Source organism: Mytilus edulis, chromosome 3 (genome assembly GCF_963676685.1).
Source record: "Mytilus edulis chromosome 3, xbMytEdul2.2, whole genome shotgun sequence".
Lineage (NCBI taxonomy): Eukaryota > Metazoa > Mollusca > Bivalvia > Mytilida > Mytilidae > Mytilus > Mytilus edulis.
Genome location: NC_092346.1, coordinates 92,256,101 through 92,278,353, shown reverse-complemented (window position 1 = coordinate 92,278,353; position 22,253 = coordinate 92,256,101). Strand labels below are relative to the sequence as shown.

Below are 22,253 nucleotides of genomic sequence, written 5' to 3'. Positions count from 1 at the left end.
CCGTGTACTATGGACATGTTTTTGTTTTACTCCTACGTTGCTTCAGAATACAGTATTCTTTTACTTGCAAAAAATTGTTTTGCAGTGTGAAAAGTTTAAGTTTGATTCAGAAGAAAGAGGCAGATTCATTCACTTCACCTGGAGACAGAGATAAAAGCAAATTTCATAGGTCACTTTTGAGGAAAAGAGGATGCGATTGTGGTATCAAATGAAACATATCCGTCGTACGCTGTGCACAGATATCCATTAACGATTTCGCTTGTTATGTCGTCCATTAAATTTTCAAATGGATGACTTCACCTTTAAATTCTTGGTGTGATTAACAATCCTCCATCAAGACGGTCATGATAGGAATGCTAGCTAATGAAATCATAATAGGAAATGCTAGCTCTAAAACAGCGTATAAACTGTCAGATATATACTCCAGGTACAAGCGCTCTTAGAATGTTGCTACATAGAAATGGAAAGTTCCCAACCAGATGCAGCAAGCATATAATTTGTCTTAAAGTTTTGTTCTCAAAAGATGCAAGTCAAGATACGAGACCGACTTAACTGTATGATGTGTATCCTTTATTGCTAAATTTTTGGATGCAAAGATTTATCACGGAATATATGGCCTGATGAAGCCCACATCTGGGTGCGGGATTTATTCGCTGTAATGAAGACTCGTTGGTAGCCTTGATACGTGTTCTGTTCTTTATCGGTTTGAAGTCTCTTTGACACATTCCCAGATTACATCTTAATTTTATCTTCATGTAAAAAATATTTGCATAGTGTCCCTTTTTGTTAATGACTACAAATAAAAGGTAAAAGAAAAGGAAAATAAATGTGCTCTAAAAATAAGGATATTGGTAATATAGAGAATAAAGAGCGAAGATTTAAACAATTAAATAATGACCTGAACATTTACGTATTGAAGTATGTTATCATTTCATAATAACATCGTTAGATATAGGTAATATTGTGAAATATACATAATTTTTCAGATAATATTGAACGGGTGCGAGATATGATAACGATAAACACACAGTATCACTATATAGTATACACTCATATCCAACAGTAAAGTTCATGTGATTATTACAACGCATATATAAAAATATAAAGATGTGGTTTTGCCATTGAGACAATTCTCCACTAAAACATAGAACTGCACAGAACATCGTATAGTAAACATACATTCGATATGTGGTCCTGCGCTGCTGCACAACTACCGCCTGAAGAAGAAGGCAAGTATGCAAGCCCATATAGCAGCATTTTAATTTTCATGTCGACTTAAACTTATTTAATTTAAGGTATAAAGACTTAAGTATAAGTGTGTAATAATTATCTAAACCTTAGAATGATACAGATATTACAAGAAATACAATCAAGATTTGATATCAACTTATTTAGAATTATGAAATTATGTAGGCTTCAATATACATCTTCGGATCCCTCAAGGATCGGGTAACCGGTGTGATTTAAGAAAAAAATATTACAATGAAACGTCGTGGTAATCTGCCTTTAAGTTGAAATATGTACAATGTACATATAAATCAAGCCATTGTATTTCTGTTTTGAACTGTTTTACATTTTGTCATGCAGTGCCTTTAAAACTTTTTATTTGTATCATAATGGAATTTGCTCATTGTTGAAGGCCTTATAAATCCATATTTTGATCTCTAGTGGATAGCCTTTTCACGGCATCATTTTGATGCTAATCATCTTTGATAATTTGATAGCATTGTTACATTGTGTTTACCATGTAATTCCACCTTATGTAATAATGCTGTATTTTGATTGGATGAGAAACATGGTATTTTTCCCCAATTTCTATATATTGAGATTTTCTTTTCTCTGCTGGGGTATTTGCCATTAGGGAACTTCCATGTGCCGGGGTATTTATTTGCTAGCAAATACCATGGCAGATGGGAAATACCCTAGCAAATACCATGGCAGATTGGGAATACCATGTCTAAAATAACTCAATGAATTATTTATATTCTAAAATGACAAATTCATGGTCATTCTAAATATATGGTTCCAGATGAAATATTTAGGATAAAAAGCATCATTATTGAATTTGGAGCGAATGACGTAAAAATTCCGGGACGTCATAAATAAAACTAAACGGAAACGAATTGTCAACCGTCACATAAAACTGGAATCCACTTGTATTACACTTCACTGAAACTGATGAACAAAGTGTAGAAGTCAGCCGAGAACCAGCTTATTATCATAAAAAGGAAGATATATATATACAGTCAGTGACTGTACATAAAAAAAATGATAAGAAATGATTATACGGTCAATGCAATTTGACTGCGCAAATAGCACAGCTGCAGTGTATACAAAAATCATACATTCAAGTCGAAATTCATATGATACCTGATTATAATAAACTTTCTGAGGTGGAACATTCGGTGGAATTAAACAATTATATCATGCTTACAAGGGGTTTTTGCCAAAAATACCGGTTTCGAGGTAATCAAATTTCCCTCGCCTAACGGCTCTGGAAATTTTTACCTCTCAACCGGTATTTTTGGCAAATATAGGGGGATCATATATCTCTCTTTTTTAATTGTTAAACAAATTTTAACTTGAATATTTCTTTCTTATTCTTGTCACTTTTTATATATATCATCACAGGAACAAGCTATTGGAATCCTATTTAATGTATAACTCTCATCATGAAAATACTACACACATTTGTCACTGCACGAACTCATTATTAGACTGAATTTTAATTTCAAGCACCGAAAAGGGATTTCAATCTGTTATTTTTACGAATGTTTCCTTGATTTTGATTTAAACGTTCTCCTGAAACACAAAAAGGCCATAAAAATGTGCTCCGGAATATTCCGGACTGGACGGCAATTTCAAAATTGGGCATGGTGAATGAGTCCGGAATATTCCGGAGTGGTCGGAGTCCGGAGCCGAGGTATTCCGGAGTGAGGGAATCGGGATTCAGGCCCAGGTCCGGAATATTCCGGAGTGGTCCGGACAAATCCGGAGTGAGGGAATCGGGATTCACCTGGGTCCGGAATATTCCGGAGTGGTCCGGACCATTCCGGAGTGAGGGAACTGGGACTCAGGCGGAGGGAATCGGGATTCAGGCGGAGGGAGGATCCCCCTTGTAAGCATGATATATTTGTATAAAATACATCAGCATGACATTTGCGACGTCATTGAAGAAAAGATTTACCTGTATTATCTGTAACGTTATAATTGAAAAGGATACAGTAATGAACATGTGCTTGTAAAAATTATACAAAAATATCGACATATGTGTCCCTACGGCATCAAGAGTGTAAGCTTAAAGAACGATGTGTGATGAATAAATAGTATCTAAACTAAGTCTATTTTATAAAAGATTATTTTATTTTTCAGTTAGACTTTCCAATATTAGACAAAATGCTGTCAAACGATTTAGAACCATAGCTATAGTGATGGTGGTTGCTTCTGTTCTGTCTATTGGAACCGGTATTGTACTTTTAATAGCAGCTGCAGGTGGAGGATGGCCATTGGTATCTGGAAGTCCAATTTTCTCAGGTCTGGTGGTAAGGACTTACTTCTAATTATGTGTTGTAAACACATCATCAGCAACATTACGAACTGATAATATCGAGTGCAGGTCGTCGTGGGATTGTACTCCGACCAGACAAATAAAAATCCTCCTCCTCTTCCTCCTCCTGCTCCTCCTACTCGTCGCCGTCATCGTCGCCGTTGTCGACAATCAACATCATCACCATCATCATCATCATCATCATCATCATCATCATCATCATCATCATCATCATCATCATCATCATCATCATCATCATCATCATCATCATCATCATCATCATCATCATCATCATCATCATCATCATCATCATCATCATCATCATCATCATCATCATCATCATCATCATCATCATCATCATCATCATCATCATCATCATCATCATCATCATCATCATCATCATCATCATCATCATCATCACCATCATCATCATCACCATCATCATCATCATCATCATCATCATCATCATCATCATCATCATCATCATCATCATCATCATCATCATCATCATCATCATCATCATCATCATCATCATCATCATCATCATCATTCTACATCATCCTACTTAGCGATATTCAAACTGGTAAAAATACTGTTTGGATTGAACCTAATAAAGTTCAATAGGAAATTTAACACGACAGACAAGAAATCTAAAACTGCATGAAAGTTATGGTTTTTCATTCAAAAGGCCAATCAACACGCAGTATATATCTTAAATTGTTATCTACAAATCAAATGAAATGATTTCCTATGTAATCCCATTTCTTATTTTACTTGATTTCTATGTAGTAAGGGACGATGTGGAGGCATTTATATCACAGAAAAAATGTCGGATTAAGCAGGGTGTGGGAATACTCAGGTTTTTCTGTAAGGATAGGCATATATTTGGACCCTGAAAATTTGTCGGTTAAAGCAGGATGTTGGAATACTCAAGTGTCGGATTATGCATATTACACTGTATACAATAAATAAAGAGGTGGTATGGTAAATTGCCAATGAGAAAACTCTCCACCTTGGACCTAGAGACGAAGGCATGTGATATTTGCCACTGAACATTTAGAAGAATCAATCACTCGATATATTTTCCAAATAAATATTCATGTTCAAATGCAATACTAGCTATAATTATGTTTTAGGTGCTAGCAGGTGCTATCTGTGGACTAGTGTTGGGTTGTACGAAGTCTGAATGGACTACTGAAGAGGAAAGATCAAAACAGAGATGTCTGGTATGTTATAATTGATCTAACGTGTTAAAGTAAACAATACCAATATTTGCGGATCGATTCAAAAAGAATTCAAGAACTTACTAGTTCAGGACTAATAACCAGATAAATGTTATAGTGTACATGTTTAGAGGTTTATGCTGAGTTCACACGTAATTCGAATTCGATACGCATTAACTAATTCGAATTAGTTAATGCGCATTGGCTAATTCGAATTGGCTTAATTCGAATTAGCCAATTCGAATCTATTCGAATTTAAAAAAGAAGAGTGTGTGTACGCAATTAGCGAATTCGATTCGCATTCGCTTCGAATTCAATTCGAACTAAATGTCCGTGTTAACGAGGCATTAGTTATCGTCGTTTATTTACGGTCAAATCCAGTATATATAAAAAAAAAAACATATTTAATGCATTAATCTAAATCTCTTTTGAATTACTTCGTTAACATATACCATATTTGCAGCAGCGCAGAAAAATAAAATAAAGTCTTCCTGAACATTCATGCATTTTAAAGACAGTAATTGGCCCCAATAACAGAGCACACATGATTTTGTGGGGATTGCATTGGTTCCAACTTTCATTTTGTGTTGATTTTGATTTTGATTTTTTATCCTTTACTTGTTACTTTCAATACTTACTTTTATGGCTCTTTCGGGTATTCTTTGTCGAAAATATTCAAGGACTCCTTGAAATGATCCTGTTCAAGAGAACACCAGCATCAAACACGACAAAACGATGACAACAAAAGGACACGAATATGCATTCGTCGTTACACAATAAAAACAATGAGCAACTTAAATCCAAGAAAATTTTTAAAACTCACAAGCCACTTTGATAATTTTACTTAATTTAATAGGTGTGTTTCAACAATAAAATGATGCCAAACTTCACAAAATGTTTTCCATGGAACTGAGACATTTCAATCTAATCCAACACCACAATTTGTTTTAATGCATCTCAATATGCATTGTAACTATGGTACGTGTACTTTACAAAGTACTATAAAAATACTCTTATACCAATATTTTAAATAAACTAATACACAAGCAATGTATGTATTACATAAGATCTTTATGTGTTACTTTTGTTCCAGGTTGTTGCATTCTATGCACTTGCCGTCAGTTCGTGTTCTCTCTGTGGAATTAGCATAGGTTATACAATAGCAGGGTTAGTCGCATGCAGTGGAAAGGACATGCAAACATGCGGACATCACCACAGGGCTGAAAACTACGCTAATGCATTCGGAGTATTCTTTGGAGTGTTCCTGCTTGTAACATCTATCATAGTTTGCGTTATGTTTTGTTACTACAAAAAAGCATTCAAGTTCTCTTCAGCCAGTGATCGACTAGAACAAATGCAATATCTTATAAGTCAACAACAGCAGCACATAACATCTCTTAGTCATTCTGTAGGACAAAGTCATCCGACTGGACAGAACCCACCTGTCGGATACGGTACATATACACCACCTGCTGGACAGACCCCTGTCGGATATGGAACATATTCACCTACTGCTCCTCCGCCACCGTATACTGAAAAACAAACTTTCTAATGAAGTAGTATTAAAACAGCATTTTCGGGTTTTAATTCAGAGATTTTCTCTAAAGAATTCATCTATTGTAAGGTTGTTTTAAACTAATACAATTCTTATTGTGACAATTTCAAACGCAAAGGTGACGCTGTGATTATATTTCTAGTACTTGAAAATAAAACGATAGTATATTCATCAAAAAACATCCTTTTACGCATGTACACACAGCCTATATTGGGATAACCAAAGATTAATTTGGTTTGCAGCAAGATTTACAATTCCATAAATTGGAGTTTTGAATAAAAAACAAATACTTTGATAAAATGTTATTTTATATACACTTAAAACAATGCAATAAAATGTGTGAGTCACACCGTTATTTTCAATTTAATTGTTGATCAAATTTGTCATATTTAAATCATGTTGTACGAGATATTTAAAATTACTATAAATAAATATACTAGTGACTTGTAGTCCTACTTATTTACACTATTGTACTTTGTTTTGATATCCTCAAACCGTTATTCCGTGAACTCACATACCGCACTGCGTAGTTGATGACAAAACATGTTTGCTATAAACAAAGTTACATTTGAATAAGAAGGATGGGTATATAAACAAAGTCACATTTGAATTGGAAGTATAAATATGCAGGAGACGGAATGAATTCTGGAAAATACTACAATCATGGAAAGAAAATTTAATAAAACTTAAAACCTTCTAAAATGAATTGTATTGACATCTATTTGAACCATAAAAACATATTTTTCCAGAATGATCGGTTTTCTTATTTGCAGATATAAAATGTTTGATGTTGGGTACATTATATTGTAAAGTACGACGGTGTGTGGGGTTTTTTTTTTACTGCCTTGACCGGGAAAAGTTTTTTTAACAAGATCTTGAAATTGTCAGGATTCAATTTGTTTGTATATACAACTTTAATATAATATAGAATGTATAACATTAGTTTCCTTTGTTTGAGTTTTTGTTTTGTAGTGCTGAACGAAAATGATTTTTGAATTGAAAACAAAAATAAAGTAGCAGAGTTATAAAATTATATTTTCCAAAACAAACTTCAGGTAAGTTAAATAAAAAGTTTCGTAGAATTTGTTTACATATATTGGAGTTATACGCCAATAATTAACAGATCATCCATAGTTTATTAGTTCTGTAAACTGAAACTGCTACATTTGTGAAATAGACTCGATATTTAAAACTTCAGTAGCGCCAACATTACTAATGGCTTCAAAATCTGCGACAGGGTACTACGAATCATTTCAATGTGCAAAGACTAAAATGTACTAGATACCCTTCTGTATGTACAATGTATGTGTCTTTCCTAGGTCAGGAGCCTGTAATTGAGTGGTTGTCATTTATTGATGTGTTACATATTTGTTTTTTGTTCATTTTTGTACATGAATTAGGTCGTTGGTTTTCTCGTTTGAATGGTTTTACATTTGTCATTTCGGGGCATTTTATAGCTGACTATGCGGTATGGGCATTGCTTATTGTTGGCGACCTATAGTTATAAATTTCTGTGTCATTTGGTCTCTTGTGGAGAGTTGGCTCATTGGCAATCATACTCTATCTTCTTTTTATAGATGAATATTGCCTCGAAGTGCCGAATTATAACTATTGAGCGTTCGGATGCTTTAAGATATGGGGTAAAAATGAAAGTCTGTCGCGTGTATATGGATTAATGTTGAACTTAATAACATACTTTTTTTTATGAAAACAGAAAGACAAAGACCGTTATATTGCGACGATTAGCTATGTATGTTTATAAATCTTGAACTATAATTGTTATATACTGCTGAGCTATTGATGATTGATTGTTGGTTGCTTAACGTCCAGTGCCATTCGGGATGATGGTTGGAGAAATTTGAATTGCTATTGGAAAATGAGGGTATATTGGATAGGGACAGAAATTTTGCCTTTCAACAGGCCACCTACGGATCCGTCATAGAGTTGTTGCAAAGGTTCTTAACGTGCAAAGAGCGTGGCACCCTCTTTATACGAGGCATCGGATTAACGTCCCCATTCTAACCGGACGTGACTGCGAACTTGATACATCCCGCACAGCTAAACGGACGCCCCACTTCGGCAAGCGTTTTACTGCCGGTCGGGAGAAGACCAAGTGACCATATTTCGTTTCCCCAGTCACCCTTGGAGATCTGCTGAGCTATAATAAGGTGTTAACGCTCCAGTCGATGTTTTATTATCATCTTTTTAACCTGCCACCTAATTCATAAGCGATTGCTATTTTTTAGCTAGTACCTAATTTATAAGGGGCTGCTCTTTTTTTGTACCTGAAACCTAATGCATGTTTTGTATCTTACTTACTTCAACAGAATTTTTAATTGAAATTGTTTCTTTATATAAATAATTAGTCTAAATATCAGCCAAACTTTGTTATGTAATGGTGTCATTTTAGTGTTATATTTAACATTGTTATACAAGTGCGAGGTTTGGCTAGCCACAAAATCAGATTAAACCCACCACTTTTTTCTTAAAATGTCCAATACCAAGTCAGGAAAATGGCCATTGTTATATTATAGTTCTTTTCGGTGTGTGTTACATTTTAGTGTTGTATATCTGTTGTGTCGTAGTTCTCCTCTTATATTTGATGTGTTTCCCTCAGTTTTAGTTTGTAACCCGTATTTGTTTTTTTCTCAATCGATTTATGAATTTCGAACAGCGATATACTACTGTTGCCTTTATTTACATAATAAATAATGAAGCATATAAAACATGTCATACAAACAAACAAATATAACCATCTAATTGCGTTTCAATTATTAAAATAGCAACAAATGTCAAGTAATTATATGTAGTTTTGATGGCAAAAATCTTTTAGAAGGCCTTTTGATTTGGGCTTATCCTAATAATTTGAAAAGTTAAAATATCCATCTTTTTTTTTAGTTTACAAAAAATATTTTTATCTTTCAAGGGTTTGTTATTAAAAAATAATTATATAGATTTGTCTTGATTGAAGTAGGCAAAAGATAATTCTGAGGGAAAAAAATCCCCAACATTAGACTCTTAATTAGCAATTTGTGTCTATGCAACTTGTAAATCAACTGAACCGAGGTATAGTAACACAAGAACAACTTTAAACATTCATTATATGTGTAACCTCGTAACCAAACGATTATAATTATTAACATTTGTATTACAAATGTAAATAGTTACCTATGAAGCACCAGTCTAAAGTCACATTAACGTGTACACATTTTTTCTTCAAATTTAATTTGACAGCTATATCTTTCATTTGATCAATATGATCATTTAAATCCTTTGTGTCTTTGTTTAAATACCCCCGAAACTGATACCAAATGTGCAATTTGTTAGTTTAAATTTATGAATATCCGTAATGGCGGCAGTAAGTTTTTAACATATCATTGTAATACAAGGCATGATATCAGTACTGTTTACTTTTTTGTATATATTTTATGATGTCATATAGAAAGAAATCGCTTACATTTGCTCAGTTTTTTTAAATATTTTGTTTGTATTATTCATTAGATATTGTTGAATAAACAAAAACATATTTGAGACCAGAAGTAAATCAATTATTTTCATTTTAAAAGATGTACATGCAAAACAATAATCCTTCCAATATAGGTAAACACAAGTTTAAAACCATTTATGATTACAATATAAACGACTTCATAATAAACTTAATTTTGTTTAACAATTTTAGTTATATTTCGATAAATTCAGTTGTCATTCAGTGCATCTTAATGTTGTTGAAAACCAAATGTAAATATTGTTAAAACCACGAATCTATAAAACTGTGAATTTTAATAAAATTTGGAAGACCTTTTTCTTTTGAAATTTTACGACATAACGCCAGGTAGATTATTCCGTAATGGGTATCCAGTGTTTATGTGACATTTATCTTCCACTCTCTCTTCCTTTGTTTACAATTTATCATTGTTTGTCAATAAATAAGTAATATCTCAAGTCGTAAGTTTGTGTAATTGATTTACGGGAATCTTCTTTCTTACGGTACGTCTCGATGGCAGAGTGGTTTATGAAGTTGAACTCTTGTAGCACTAGCCTGTCAACACTTTGAGATTAAATCCCGAATGAGGCAGTGCACTCGACTCCAATCTTAATGATTGACTAGGATTGTCAGCTAATTTTCCTATCGTATTATTAGAGGCTGCCCTTGTAATGCTAATAAGAACATGTGGTATTATTGTTAATGAGACACCTATCCATCAGAGTACAAATGGCGTAGGTGTAACAACTTCTGAAAAGATACGGCCTTCGATGAACAGAACCAACAATGTACAAATGTATGCCTTTAACTTACATCTAAAACCATAATATTGTGCAATACAAAAAAAAAGAGATATCACAGGGGTGTGATTGACAATAAGACAACATTCCACAAGAGACCCGATGATACAGAAATTAATAAATATAAGTCACATTATGGCCTTCAATAATGAGTAAAACCCATACCACCTCGTGAGGTATTATAAAAGGCCTCGAACTGACTAATGTAAAACAATTCAAACTAAAATAACTAACGGCCTGATTTATGTACAAAATAATGAACGCAAAAATATAATATACAGCAACAAACGACAACCACCGAACAACAGACTACTGACTTGGGACACATTTAGAATGTGGCTGGGTTAAACTAGTACTATAGGTAAACTAGAAGGCGAGCAACTCCCCCTGTTTTTCATTGATTCCTTGATGTAACAGAACAACAAAAGATGAACCTATAAAAATCCGTTATAAAGGGTTCAACTCATCAGATGAATTCAAACCAGAAATACATCTTAACAAAAACACAGAGTGGGCGTGGCAGGGTACTTTTACATCCTCACAACAAAAAGATTGTAAGTACACATCTGAAAGAACTCACAGTTGCTGACAGCTAGTTCAAAGCCGATGTCAACTAATAAAATAAATCATGCATCTAAAACTTAAGTATCAATCAGTTGTATACCTGCATCCAATGGATTTAGTGTAAGGACGCCATTCACAGTCAGAAAAAAACATGATCTTGTGCAATGCCAAGATAAGCTATTCCCTGCTTTACTTTTTAATTGTTTGGTACTCTTTCTTGCCAAATGTGGTGTTTTTATTTTCCATAACGTTGGAGAGTGAACCAATGACCCCACTACTTGTCATGTTGTTCCTTCGTCAATGATTATAGAGTCAAAATCAGTTCACCTAACGATGTATTTTGACACTTTAGTAAATAGTGAAAACCTTGAAGATTGTTTGATCCCATGGAATTTACCTCAATTTAGAGGTTTCATAATTTCTGAAAATATAAATTTCAAAGAATATGAATGGTATTTTGTTATTTCCATTTTTTATTCAAAATAAATGGTTATTATAATAAGATGTAAACTAAATACATATTTGTAGTGAACCAATAAGCAATCAATACATAATTTGAATTATAGCAACCACCACCCTATGGCCCACCTCCTGGTGAACATGGTCCGCCACCTGCAGGATATGGTCCACCTCCTCCTGGACAACCTCCAGGTGGATATGGTCCTCCGCCACCAGGAGGATATGGACCTCCACCACCAGGAGGATACGGTCCTCCACCTGGTCAGTATGGACCACCTCCTCCAGGATATGGACATCCGGGACCAGGATATGGATATGGAGGTAGGTAACATTTTATAGAAGTTTAAGTTTGGGGTTTATTTTATAGATGTTTTTTACATCCCGGATGATCCCAAACTATCGCGAAAAAAACAAAGGAATAACTAAATACTATTCCTTTGAATAGAAATGAAAAGAAAAATCTGAAGATATAATTGGAGTTTTTAATCCTCTGGTTAAGGCATCACAGTACACTAATCTTCTCGAGAACGTATGAACCTTAACGTATGACGAGGATGTAATCAGCTAAGACATACACCTTGTAGTGAGCTATTACAGTGTACTATAGTATAATAATTTTATAACTCAGATTTGTTTTATCTTTTTGTTTTTTCATCCCAGTTTTTCTACACTATTACTTCCAAACGGTTTGTTTTCATACTTGACATCATCTTTGCTAGCCAAGGGATACGATCCACTCCCGCTCTCTTCACCCTTGGCGGATTGAGATAAAATTTCGGAGACACAAGGTAAGGATTTTTATTGGTTGCAGTCAAAACTCGCTGCATCCAATCAAAAAGCGCCTATAACATGATCACGTGTAAATGTAGAAAGTGTTTGTAAACAATTACCACGTGTTTATTGTGCAACAAGTCTTTACATCCCTAAACATACGACTATTTAGTGACAACTTGAATGTTTTTAATTAACCAATAGAAGTTCCTGTGTATGTTTCATGCACAAATGCATGAATGTTGACGTATATTTGCATTTGCGGCTTTACCAAGTGTGTAGAATCTAGACGCTACTGTGTTTTACCTCAAAATTGAAGAGTTCAGGTGCTACCATTGGTCAATAATAATGTATTCGGAATGGGCGTGATTTTTATCTTCCGATAGATGGCGCAACTTTGTTATCACAAATGTTGGCTCAATCCGCCAAGGGTGAAGAGAGCGGGAGTGGATCATAACCCTTGGCTAGCGAAGATGACTTGACACATACAAAGTGATGAATAATTGCTGTTACATGTATTTCAGGTCCTCCTCCTATGCAGCAGCAGCAGCAACAACAAACAACGGTAGTGATGGCAGGAGGTCCATCCCAAACTGTTATACATCAAGCCAGGAAAGAAAAGTAGGCAATAGCAAAATAATAGATCTTCAAATTTTATTTTTTTTATTGTGGTTTTCCTTTATATACGAAAAGTACCGCTTTAGTGTAGTTATTAAATCAATTTTACTTTCAAACCATTTCAGAAAATGTATCGTTTGATTATTGATATTTCATATCCGATTTATGTATTAATTTACGATGTATAGAATTTTAATATTTCGCAGCTCATAAATTCAGGACGAGAAAAATGTATGCCATACTTATGTTAGTAAGTTCTGGAAAATTGTTCGATCTTGATGATCATGAGGTACTAATCATTTTTTGTGTTGCTTAAACTAGAAAACATTATAGAATTTTAATCAAAAGATCATTGACGGACTTCTCTGAAAAGTTGAAGATAGAAAGTGTTCTGCAAGAGGCTATTCAAATATAGCCTATATTGCGTTCTGTCCTTGAACGATGAATTTGTGTATTTAGGTACTTACAAATTTAAATGAAGAGTTTTCTATCGTAGATTATTATTAATTAGTACAATAACACACCATTATTATAATTATCATTTAACCGAACATTTTTATTTCAATATATATATACTGTATCATTTCGATCATTAATTCCTGTATACATGCCAATACAAAAGTCAATGTACAGCAAATGTGAGTTATTCTAATTGATACCAACACATTGTTTTTGCTTCTGTTGTAGATTTTCCGATCAGATATGTCTGAACATCGTTATAACATTGTTTTTCCTTCTGTTGTAGATTTTCCGATCAGATATGTCTGAACATCGTTATAACATTGTTTTTGCTTCTGTTGTAGATTTTCCGATCAGATATGTCTGAACATCGTTATAACATTGTTTTTGCTTCTGTTGTAGATTTTCCGATCAGATATGTCTGAACATCGTTATAACATTGTTTTTGCTTCTGTTGTAGATTTTCCGATCAGATATGTCTGAACATCGTTATAACATTGTTTTTGCTTCTGTTGTAGATTTTCCGATCAGATATGTCTGAACATCGTTATAACATTGTTTTTGCTTCTGTTGTAGATTTTCCGATCAGATATGTCTGAACATCGTTATAACATTGTTTTTGCTTCTGTTGTAGATTTTCCGATCAGATATGTCTGAACATCGTTATAACATTGTTTTTCCTTCTGTTGTAGATTTTCCGATCAGATATGTCTGAACATCGTTATAACATTGTTTTTGCTTCTGTTGTAGATTTTCCGATCAGATATGTCTGAACATCGTTATAACATTGTTTTTGCTTCTGTTGTAGATTTTCCGATCAGATATGTCTGAACATCGTTATAACATTGTTTTTCCTTCTGTTGTAGATTTTCCGATCAGATATGTCTGAACATCGTTATAACATTGTTTTTCCTTCTGTTGTAGATTTTCCGATCAGATATGTCTGAACATCGTTATAACATTGTTTTTGCTTCTGTTGTAGATTTTCCGATCAGATATGTCTGAACATCGTTATAACATTGTTTTTCCTTCTGTTGTAGATTTTCCGATCAGATATGTCTGAACATCGTTATAACATTGTTTTTCCTTCTGTTGTAGATTTTCCGATCAGATATGTCTGAACATCGTTATAACATTGTTTTTCCTTCTGTTGTAGATTTTCCGATCAGATATGTCTGAACATCGTTATAACATTGTTTTTGCTTCTGTTGTAGATTTTCCGATCAGATATGTCTGAACATCGTTATAACATTGTTTTTGCTTCTGTTGTAGATTTTCCGATCAGATATGTCTGAACATCGTTATAACATTGTTTTTGCTTCTGTTGTAGATTTTCCGATCAGATATGTCTGAACATCGTTATAACATTGTTTTTCCTTCTGTTGTAGATTTTCCGATCAGATATGTCTGAACATCGTTATAACATTGTTTTTCCTTCTGTTGTAGATTTTCCGATCAGATATGTCTGAACATCGTTATAACATTGTTTTTGCTTCTGTTGTAGATTTTCCGATCAGATATGTCTGAACATCGTTATAACATTGTTTTTCCCGTTTTGGATATTTATCTGGATAATAATGGTAAGAACATTTTCATTGACAAATATTTATACGTACTAAAAATGTAGGTAATTTACTGGTGGACTTTTAAAAAGTGGTTGTTTTTTTGTGTGGATAATAGGGTTTCCTGATCGCTAAATTCTGTAAGCATAGTACAAAAGCTAATACTCTTTGAAAGCAAAGAATGAAGGTACATAATTTATGTATTTAGAAATATTTGAATTAAAGAAAATGAGACAGTAATCCAACAATATAAATCCGGAAAAAAGCATCTGAGTAAACGATAACTTTACTGATTCCCAAACCTAATTATCATTTGAATTTTGGAATGCAACACTTGACAGTGAAAAATAAGGGCCTAGTATTGTTGTTGGCTTTTCGGTTAAATTATAGGACGAAACTAGCCTATAGAAAAAATCAAAGCCTTAAAGGCTGTAAAAGCAATTGCTGCCATGTTAATGTTTGGGGACTTTTATTTTTCATCCACATATATACAAGAATTAAACCTGACATGAGTGTTGTCTAGTTAAAAGTAAGAAGGTTTTAACTTTATATAAATAAAAGACTTTAGCAGAAAGTCATTTTTAATATGTTTTATATTTCACAAGGAGACAACACGTTTACCAGGCTAAAGTTGGGGTCAAATATACATGTTCTGAAACATATAACTCAAAAAGAAATCATCATGGATTATCCCCTGGTAGTGTTTGTAACTTCCTTGGCAGTAATTTCCTTTATTGATTTAATTTTAACAATTTTCTTTATTAATTTTAACCATTAACACAAATGATTAAGTTAAAACATTTCAACTTTCCAGACGCAAATGTTAAAAAACGGGAAAGAAATAAAATATCTTACAAGACATAAACATGTAAAGAATAAATGTATATTTCAGCTTAATAAAAATATTTTCATAATGTTACTTTGTCATCATTTTTAAAACTAAGTTCCAAACATTATTGCTCAGTTGATATGTGTCCTTCTGATGCGGTACGAGCACAGGCACTTGTTTCTATCCATAGGAAGGTCGATTATCCATATAAATAGTTTTATATGGATAGTCGACCTTCCTATGGATAGAAACAAGTGCATGTGGGTACGAGATAACTACAATTCTCATGCAATCCCGAAAAGGGGGGTCATCACAGACAAACATATGACATTAAATCGTTATCACTGAACTAGTATATATATTGTATAGGGGCCAGCTGAAGGACGCCTCCGGGTGCGGGAATTTTTCGCTGCATTGAAGACCTGTTGGTGACCTTAATTCTGCTGTTGTATGTTTTTCTATGGTCGGGTTGTTGTCTCTTTGACAAATTCCCCATTTCCATTCTCAATTTTATTATACGAACAAGAACAAACAGCTCTACGTTGCTTTGATATTTATCAATTTTTAGGAAACATTGCGAAAAATGATCTTCAATATTTCGAAAACATGTGAAATAAAATTGCTAACACGGTGGACCGTCGAGTGTCAACAAACGTAGAAGACTTGTTCACTGAAAAGACGAGGATAATGGTTTCATCTGACAAGTCACATTTGTTATGCAAACCCAGTTTTGATCATGATATTTAAAAAGACGTACTTTTTTTCAATCTATGTATTAATAAACTAGAAAATTCCAAATTGTAAATATCTCTTCATCTGGACCGACTTGGCATCTACTACGTTTGGACGGGTCCATTTCATTAGTAAGGTGATCGATAAATATTACGGAGTTTTGACAGAAAAGGAAAACGAACTTATTGTTATGTGTTTTCAACAAGGGTTTCGTTCCGCTAAATTATTTGCGCAAATAAAGTTTGTCTATTTTTAGATTACAGGTAATAATTTGACACTACGCATTAACCTGTGTAGTGATTTTGATTTTACGATAAATGTATGAATGAACGATAATTTTATGAATGAACAAGAGCACCTGACCTCTTAAAGAAACACAAATTAAACATAAAAAACCGTATTTATTAGGAGATAATTCAGTTAAATTTTCAATACTAAATCAACAACTGAAATGAATCCATATTTTGTTGAAACATCGTACGAACGGCGGAAAACGGAATCGCATTTATAAAAATGTACTTTTTTTCACTCGGACTTCTATGTTATTTGATAGTCAAACGGTTGACCCTTTAAATACAAAAATACATCTACAAGAACATATTCTGAAACTTCTTAAATCCACTAACGTTTTTTTAAAGTTTCAAGCTATGTATTGCATTAGAAAACATACATAGGTGTTAAAGAATGACTGACCAGGAGCCTGTTTAACAAAATACTATGGCTTGATCTGGGCGGAGTCTCTGATCTGGGTCACAAAGATGGCCATACGCGACGGCATAAAAGCAATTGCTTTAAAAACTACTGCCGATTTATAACAGACGATAGACACATATATAATAGCATTGAACATTTAACAGCTTAATGATTACATTTGTACAAGATTTCGTAAACTTTCAAATATCCAAACAAAAACATGAAAGAGAGAAAAACAAATATTTTGTATCATAATTCTATTTATCACTGACAATTTCCAGAAGAAGAAGTAAAAGTAGTTTTATTTTTGGCACATTTTTCACATTGTACTGCTCATATAGATGGAGTGAAACTTATTGTTATGCAGGCAAGTCTCAGATTTAAAGCAACTAAACGTGAGCTTTTCTCTAATTGAATCACGAGATATATTGATTAATAAGTTTTTTTTGTATTTTTCAGTGTATTGTTGAGTGAAGAAAACAAAGAGGACCTCGCACAACTTTTAATGTTATATATGAATGTATTTTTTAACTGCTGACAAGTATTTTATATAGTCAGTGAATATACATTTAGTTGCGTTGCCTCACATTGTTTCATACCATGCCAAAAAATGCTCAAACAGTGACATTTTATTATTCTATTTTCATCGTTTACATTTTGAACATTTTGAACATTCAGAACCTCGCTCGTGAAAATAAGCTATCTCGACTGGATACATATCGTCGTCATCAACCGTGGAAGTACGGTATAATCTACATTTAATTAATCTTTAAAATTAAAGTTACATATTATTCTAATCGTTATAAGAAAAATCAAGCATAACTTATTTTTTATAAAATAAAAGTATCATATATACACATTTGTTTATAATTTTTCATACGATTATGTCGATTTACAACTGGACGTATCTGAAATACACCAGACCTTTGTAGATGACCTTTCTTAGTTTAAACATATTTTATTGTTCCAAAAAGAGACAAACGGATTAGACACAAGTTTTTCAACTTAGTAACGTCTTCTCCAATATATACATAAATATACACATGAATGAACATTACATAAATCTGACTTTAACCAATTATTATTTTAGCATGAAGATATAAAAATAAAATTACATATAAATTTTAAGAATCGAATCAATGGATATTTACCACTTAGTATAACCAATCGAATGCGACTATTTATCAGTAGAAATAAATGCAAACACACCGAACTGTGTAAATTAAATGTGTTAGTGCACATGACAAGTGACTTTAGTCATGTGTGTGTGAATTTGTTTAAATGTTAATTACACACTCAGAGTTTATAGTTACGGATTTTCAGAAAAACGGAATAAATCTACACGTAATTGTAAGTATCAATTTTGTTTTTTTACTTAAATCCATTGAAACGTTTCAGAATACGTCAATCATAAAGATCATTCGATTATTGTACCCAAAAGAGCATACATACATTGATCATGTTCTAGTAAGATCTGTTACAGAATAAGGTTGTCAAAGTTGAGAAAAACGCTTGGTACTTTTTATATACTTTTGTACAGATAGAAAAACACTATCATTGTCTTCAGAACTCAAAGACTCATCACCAGAGAGCAATAACTCAATTGTAATATTGACAGCAAAAGTATTTATTTCATTTATCATTAAAAGCCTTTGTGATGAAACATTGTTACAATATATTAAATAATGTTTAGCAGCTTAATTGATGAAGCCACATAAACAATTGGCATCTTGTATACTAAGTTTGCATTAAACAAATCAGATTGAATGAAGAGTGCTACAATGGTTTCGCAACCTTGCATGTAATACAGATAGTAAGCGGTCTCCAGAGCAAAAATGCCTCGGAAGTTTTTTATTCTTATAGTATAACATGTGCAATTTGCTTTTAAATGATGAAAATGTAGGACTCTATCTAATAATAATATCTAAAGTGTTCCACAATGTTATGAATGCTGAGAAATAAGAATGTTGATAAACCGACAAACGATTCACTGGAATAGTGATATTCCCTAAGTGTCTGTTTCGTAAATTGTAATTACTAATATCAGACACGAATTCTGGAACCAAGTCATGTAAATAATCTGGAGCCTGATTGTTAATAATTTTATAAAACATGGCTGCTTTTAAATGATGAAAATGTAGGACTCTATCTAATAATAATATCTAAAGTGTTCCACAATGTTATGAATACTGAGAAATAAGAATGTTGATAAACCGACAAACGATTCACTGGAATAGTGATATTCCCTAAGTGTCTGTTTCGTAAATTGTAATTACTAATATCAGACACGAATTCTGGAACCAAGTCATGTAAATAATCTGGAGCCTGATTGTTAATAATTTTATAAAACATGGCTAACTTTTTGACCTCCCGCCTTACGCTTAATTTTTCCCATCCCGTCTCCCTGTAAATAGCGTTTCGGCTAGCATAACTTGGTAATCCAGTAACTATGCGAGCAGCCTCGATTTGAATATTTTCTATCCGATCAGAATTTGTGTTCCCACAATTATCCCAAACTTCTTATGAATACTCAAGTATCGGACGAATAAAAATCATATAAATTTTTTCCAAATATTCCCTTTTTAATCGATATTTTAGTTTGCGTAAAACATTAAGCTGCTTCGTAGTTTTCTCAATCAGTTTATCAACATGCTTATTCCATTTACAATCATTACTAAATATGACACCTAGATGTTTGTGTGCACTTAATGGTGTCAATGTAGCACCACCAAAATCAAAAGTAATATCACTGCATATATTTTTCAAACTGAATATCATAATATCAGTTTTATTAGGATTAAACTTCACTAGCCATTTTACTGACCACTTACTTAAATAATCAAGATCTCTACTGATTGAATTTTTCAAAGTGGATTCATCAGGTGCAGTATGACCTATTGAAGTATCATCTGCAAAAAGCCTTCCAAATCCAGACATACCATCAGCTATATCATTTATGTATATTAAAAACAACAAGGGTCCTAATACTGACCCCTGAGGCACACCAGCGTTAAGTTTTACAATGTTTGATAATAAATCTTTTATGACAACTAGATCGTCTAGACAAGTAACTTTTCAACAAACATAGCAAGTCTCCTTTTATACCATATTTTTCAAGTTTATGTAATAAAGCCTTAATCCAAACAGTATCAAATGCTTTGCTTATATCAGCAAATGTAATGCTTGTTAAAAGCTTTTCATTTAGTGCACTCAACATTTTGTTATACAATTCTATCAACTGAAGCGAAGTTGAGTATCCTGGAATAAATCCGGATTGATAATTGTATAATAATTTATTTCCATGTAAATGGTTAAAAATATTTTTGAAAACAATCTTTTCTAAGACTTTACTCACACCTGACAATAAGGAGACTGGCCTGTAGTTAGACGGTAATGACTTGTCACCACTTTTGAATAAGGGAATAACATGTGCAATCTTCCATTGGTCTGGAAATATTTTATCATTTAAAGATTTGTTAAATAGTAGACATAATGGTTTGGAAATTTCATTTCTAACATGTACATGTAGATCAATTTCTGCTTACCCTCCCGGAGATCCTTAGATACCCCAGGTGTGTGGTGGGATTCGTGTTGCCCATTCTTTGGTTTTTCTATGTTGTGTTTTGTGTACTATTGCTGGTCTTTTCTTCTTTTTTTTTGCAATGGTATTAACGTTGTCAGTTTATTTTCGAATAAATAAATTTGGTGTATTTACTGTCTTCTGATTGGTAAAAATTATTAGTTTTATTTTCAATGTTGTCAATTTTTATGGCGACACGCCCACTCTGACGTTGTGTATTCGTACGCCAACATGTGTGTACGTTGTGATTGTTAATATAAATAATATAAAGTGTTCTTTGAGCTTTATTTTTGATAGAACTTTTTTTATAATAAATGGCAATAATTTATTTTGAATTTATTGAACCATAAAAATATTTTTTGACTCTTCACATTTAACATAATGATTATTCAATGAGGAGAATCAAAAATTAATTTTATGGTTCAATAAATTCAAAATAAATAATAGCCATTCATTAAATAATAGGTTTGAGTATACTTTTGGTAACTTTCACTACTCTTTTACTGAGGACTCAGGTAGTGCCTGCTTTTTGGGACATGATTTGGGTTTTCTAGCCATCGACCTTCCTTCTTTTTAAAATTCGTTCAGGTAAAACTCAAAAGATTTACAAAAGAATTAATAAACAAAAACAACAAAAAACAAAAAAAAAACATTGCTGTACAATTATGAATATTATTGGTCCTAAATCCTGCCGATACTTGCTTGTCTTCAATGCACTATTTGTTTCATTCAATCCTTTAGACTGGTACGGTCACACTTAATAAAAATTGCTTGATTTTTATTGCTAACAAAAATTGTCACTAACATACATATATTGCGTTTACAACTATTCACACGTACACGTGCTATAAACTTGTAGTTCTCTTCTTGACAAACTTATTTCTTCATACGTATGTGGTGGTCCCAATTCTAAATATTGCCTTTCTATGCTCGAGTCACTGCCACTTTTACTGCTAACGTGTTCTGGTGTTAAATAGTCTTCTGTTTCTTCTATCTCTACTTCGATAGGAGCAATGTTGATTTCCTCATATTCGGGATTTTCAATGTTTCGCTGAGGCAAATCTAGTAAATCTGAAGACCTGTATGCAATAAATATAAGTTAAAAAGTAGCCATTTATACAAAATTATATAGAAAACTGCTGAAATAAGTTCTTTTTCAAGTGCAAAATGCAGTTCAAACATATTCGGCTGATTCAATGAAAAAAGTACAAGCGTCCGGTCTCAAGTTGATGTGCATTTCTTAAACTGAAGTCGAATCAGACACCAATACATAATATGATTCCAAATTGACGAATGCTTTTATTCCCTCTCATCGAAATACGTTTCGCTTACTGAATAAAATTCAATGCTTCTTAAAATCCAAGTTAAAAAAAAATA

General features: G+C 33.0%; 3 protein-coding genes across 4 annotated transcripts in view; 2 read left to right on the top strand and 1 right to left on the bottom strand.

Moving 5' to 3' along the window:
* Positions 1–1,042: 1,042 nt before the first annotated feature.
* On the top strand, positions 1,043–6,774 carry LOC139517770 (uncharacterized). Its single transcript, XM_071309157.1, has 4 exons — positions 1,043–1,229; positions 3,373–3,542; positions 4,684–4,773; positions 5,864–6,774. The coding sequence occupies exons 1-4, from the start codon at positions 1,187–1,189 to the stop codon at positions 6,320–6,322; spliced, it is 762 nt and encodes a 253-aa protein (XP_071165258.1). The 5' UTR covers positions 1,043–1,186; the 3' UTR covers positions 6,323–6,774.
* Positions 6,775–9,598: 2,824 nt separating this feature from the next.
* Positions 9,599–18,151, top strand: LOC139517767 (postacrosomal sheath WW domain-binding protein-like). 2 transcript variants are annotated; one of them, XM_071309155.1, is made up of 5 exons: positions 9,601–9,683; positions 11,740–11,953; positions 12,928–13,024; positions 14,985–15,060; positions 17,756–18,151. In XM_071309155.1, exons 1-5 carry the CDS (start codon positions 9,675–9,677, stop codon positions 17,768–17,770), a joined length of 411 nt encoding a protein of 136 aa, XP_071165256.1. In that variant the 5' UTR covers positions 9,601–9,674; the 3' UTR covers positions 17,771–18,151. The 2 variants fall into 2 exon arrangements, with proteins under 2 accessions (XP_071165257.1, XP_071165256.1); XM_071309156.1 differs by lacking the exons at positions 14,985–15,060; positions 17,756–18,151 and adding an exon at positions 13,709–13,781 and having other exon boundaries at positions 9,599–9,683.
* A 3,486-nt stretch (positions 18,152–21,637) lies between these two features.
* LOC139517766 (hemicentin-1-like) overlaps positions 21,638–22,253 on the bottom strand; it is a 29,020-nt gene continuing 28,404 nt past the window's right edge. The window contains exon 10 of the mRNA XM_071309154.1: positions 21,638–21,955. Coding sequence (XP_071165255.1) covers positions 21,703–21,955 — 253 coding nt within the window. The 3' untranslated portion in view covers positions 21,638–21,702. The remainder of the gene's footprint in view (positions 21,956–22,253) is intronic.

Bases quoted from the DNA above. Each gene is read 5' to 3' on its own strand.
- LOC139517770 (XM_071309157.1), top strand. From the start codon at position 1,187: ATGTGGTCCTGCGCTGCTGCACAACTACCGCCTGAAGAAGAAG. The intron at 1,230-3,372 runs GCAAGTATGCAA...TTTATTTTTCAG, and splicing joins ACTACCGCCTGAAGAAGAAG to TTAGACTTTCCAATATTAGA. The intron at 3,543-4,683 runs GTAAGGACTTAC...ATTATGTTTTAG, and splicing joins CAATTTTCTCAGGTCTGGTG to GTGCTAGCAGGTGCTATCTG.
- LOC139517767 (XM_071309155.1), top strand. The intron at 11,954-12,927 runs GTAGGTAACATT...CATGTATTTCAG, and splicing joins ACCAGGATATGGATATGGAG to GTCCTCCTCCTATGCAGCAG. The intron at 13,025-14,984 runs GTAGGCAATAGC...CTTCTGTTGTAG, and splicing joins CATCAAGCCAGGAAAGAAAA to ATTTTCCGATCAGATATGTC.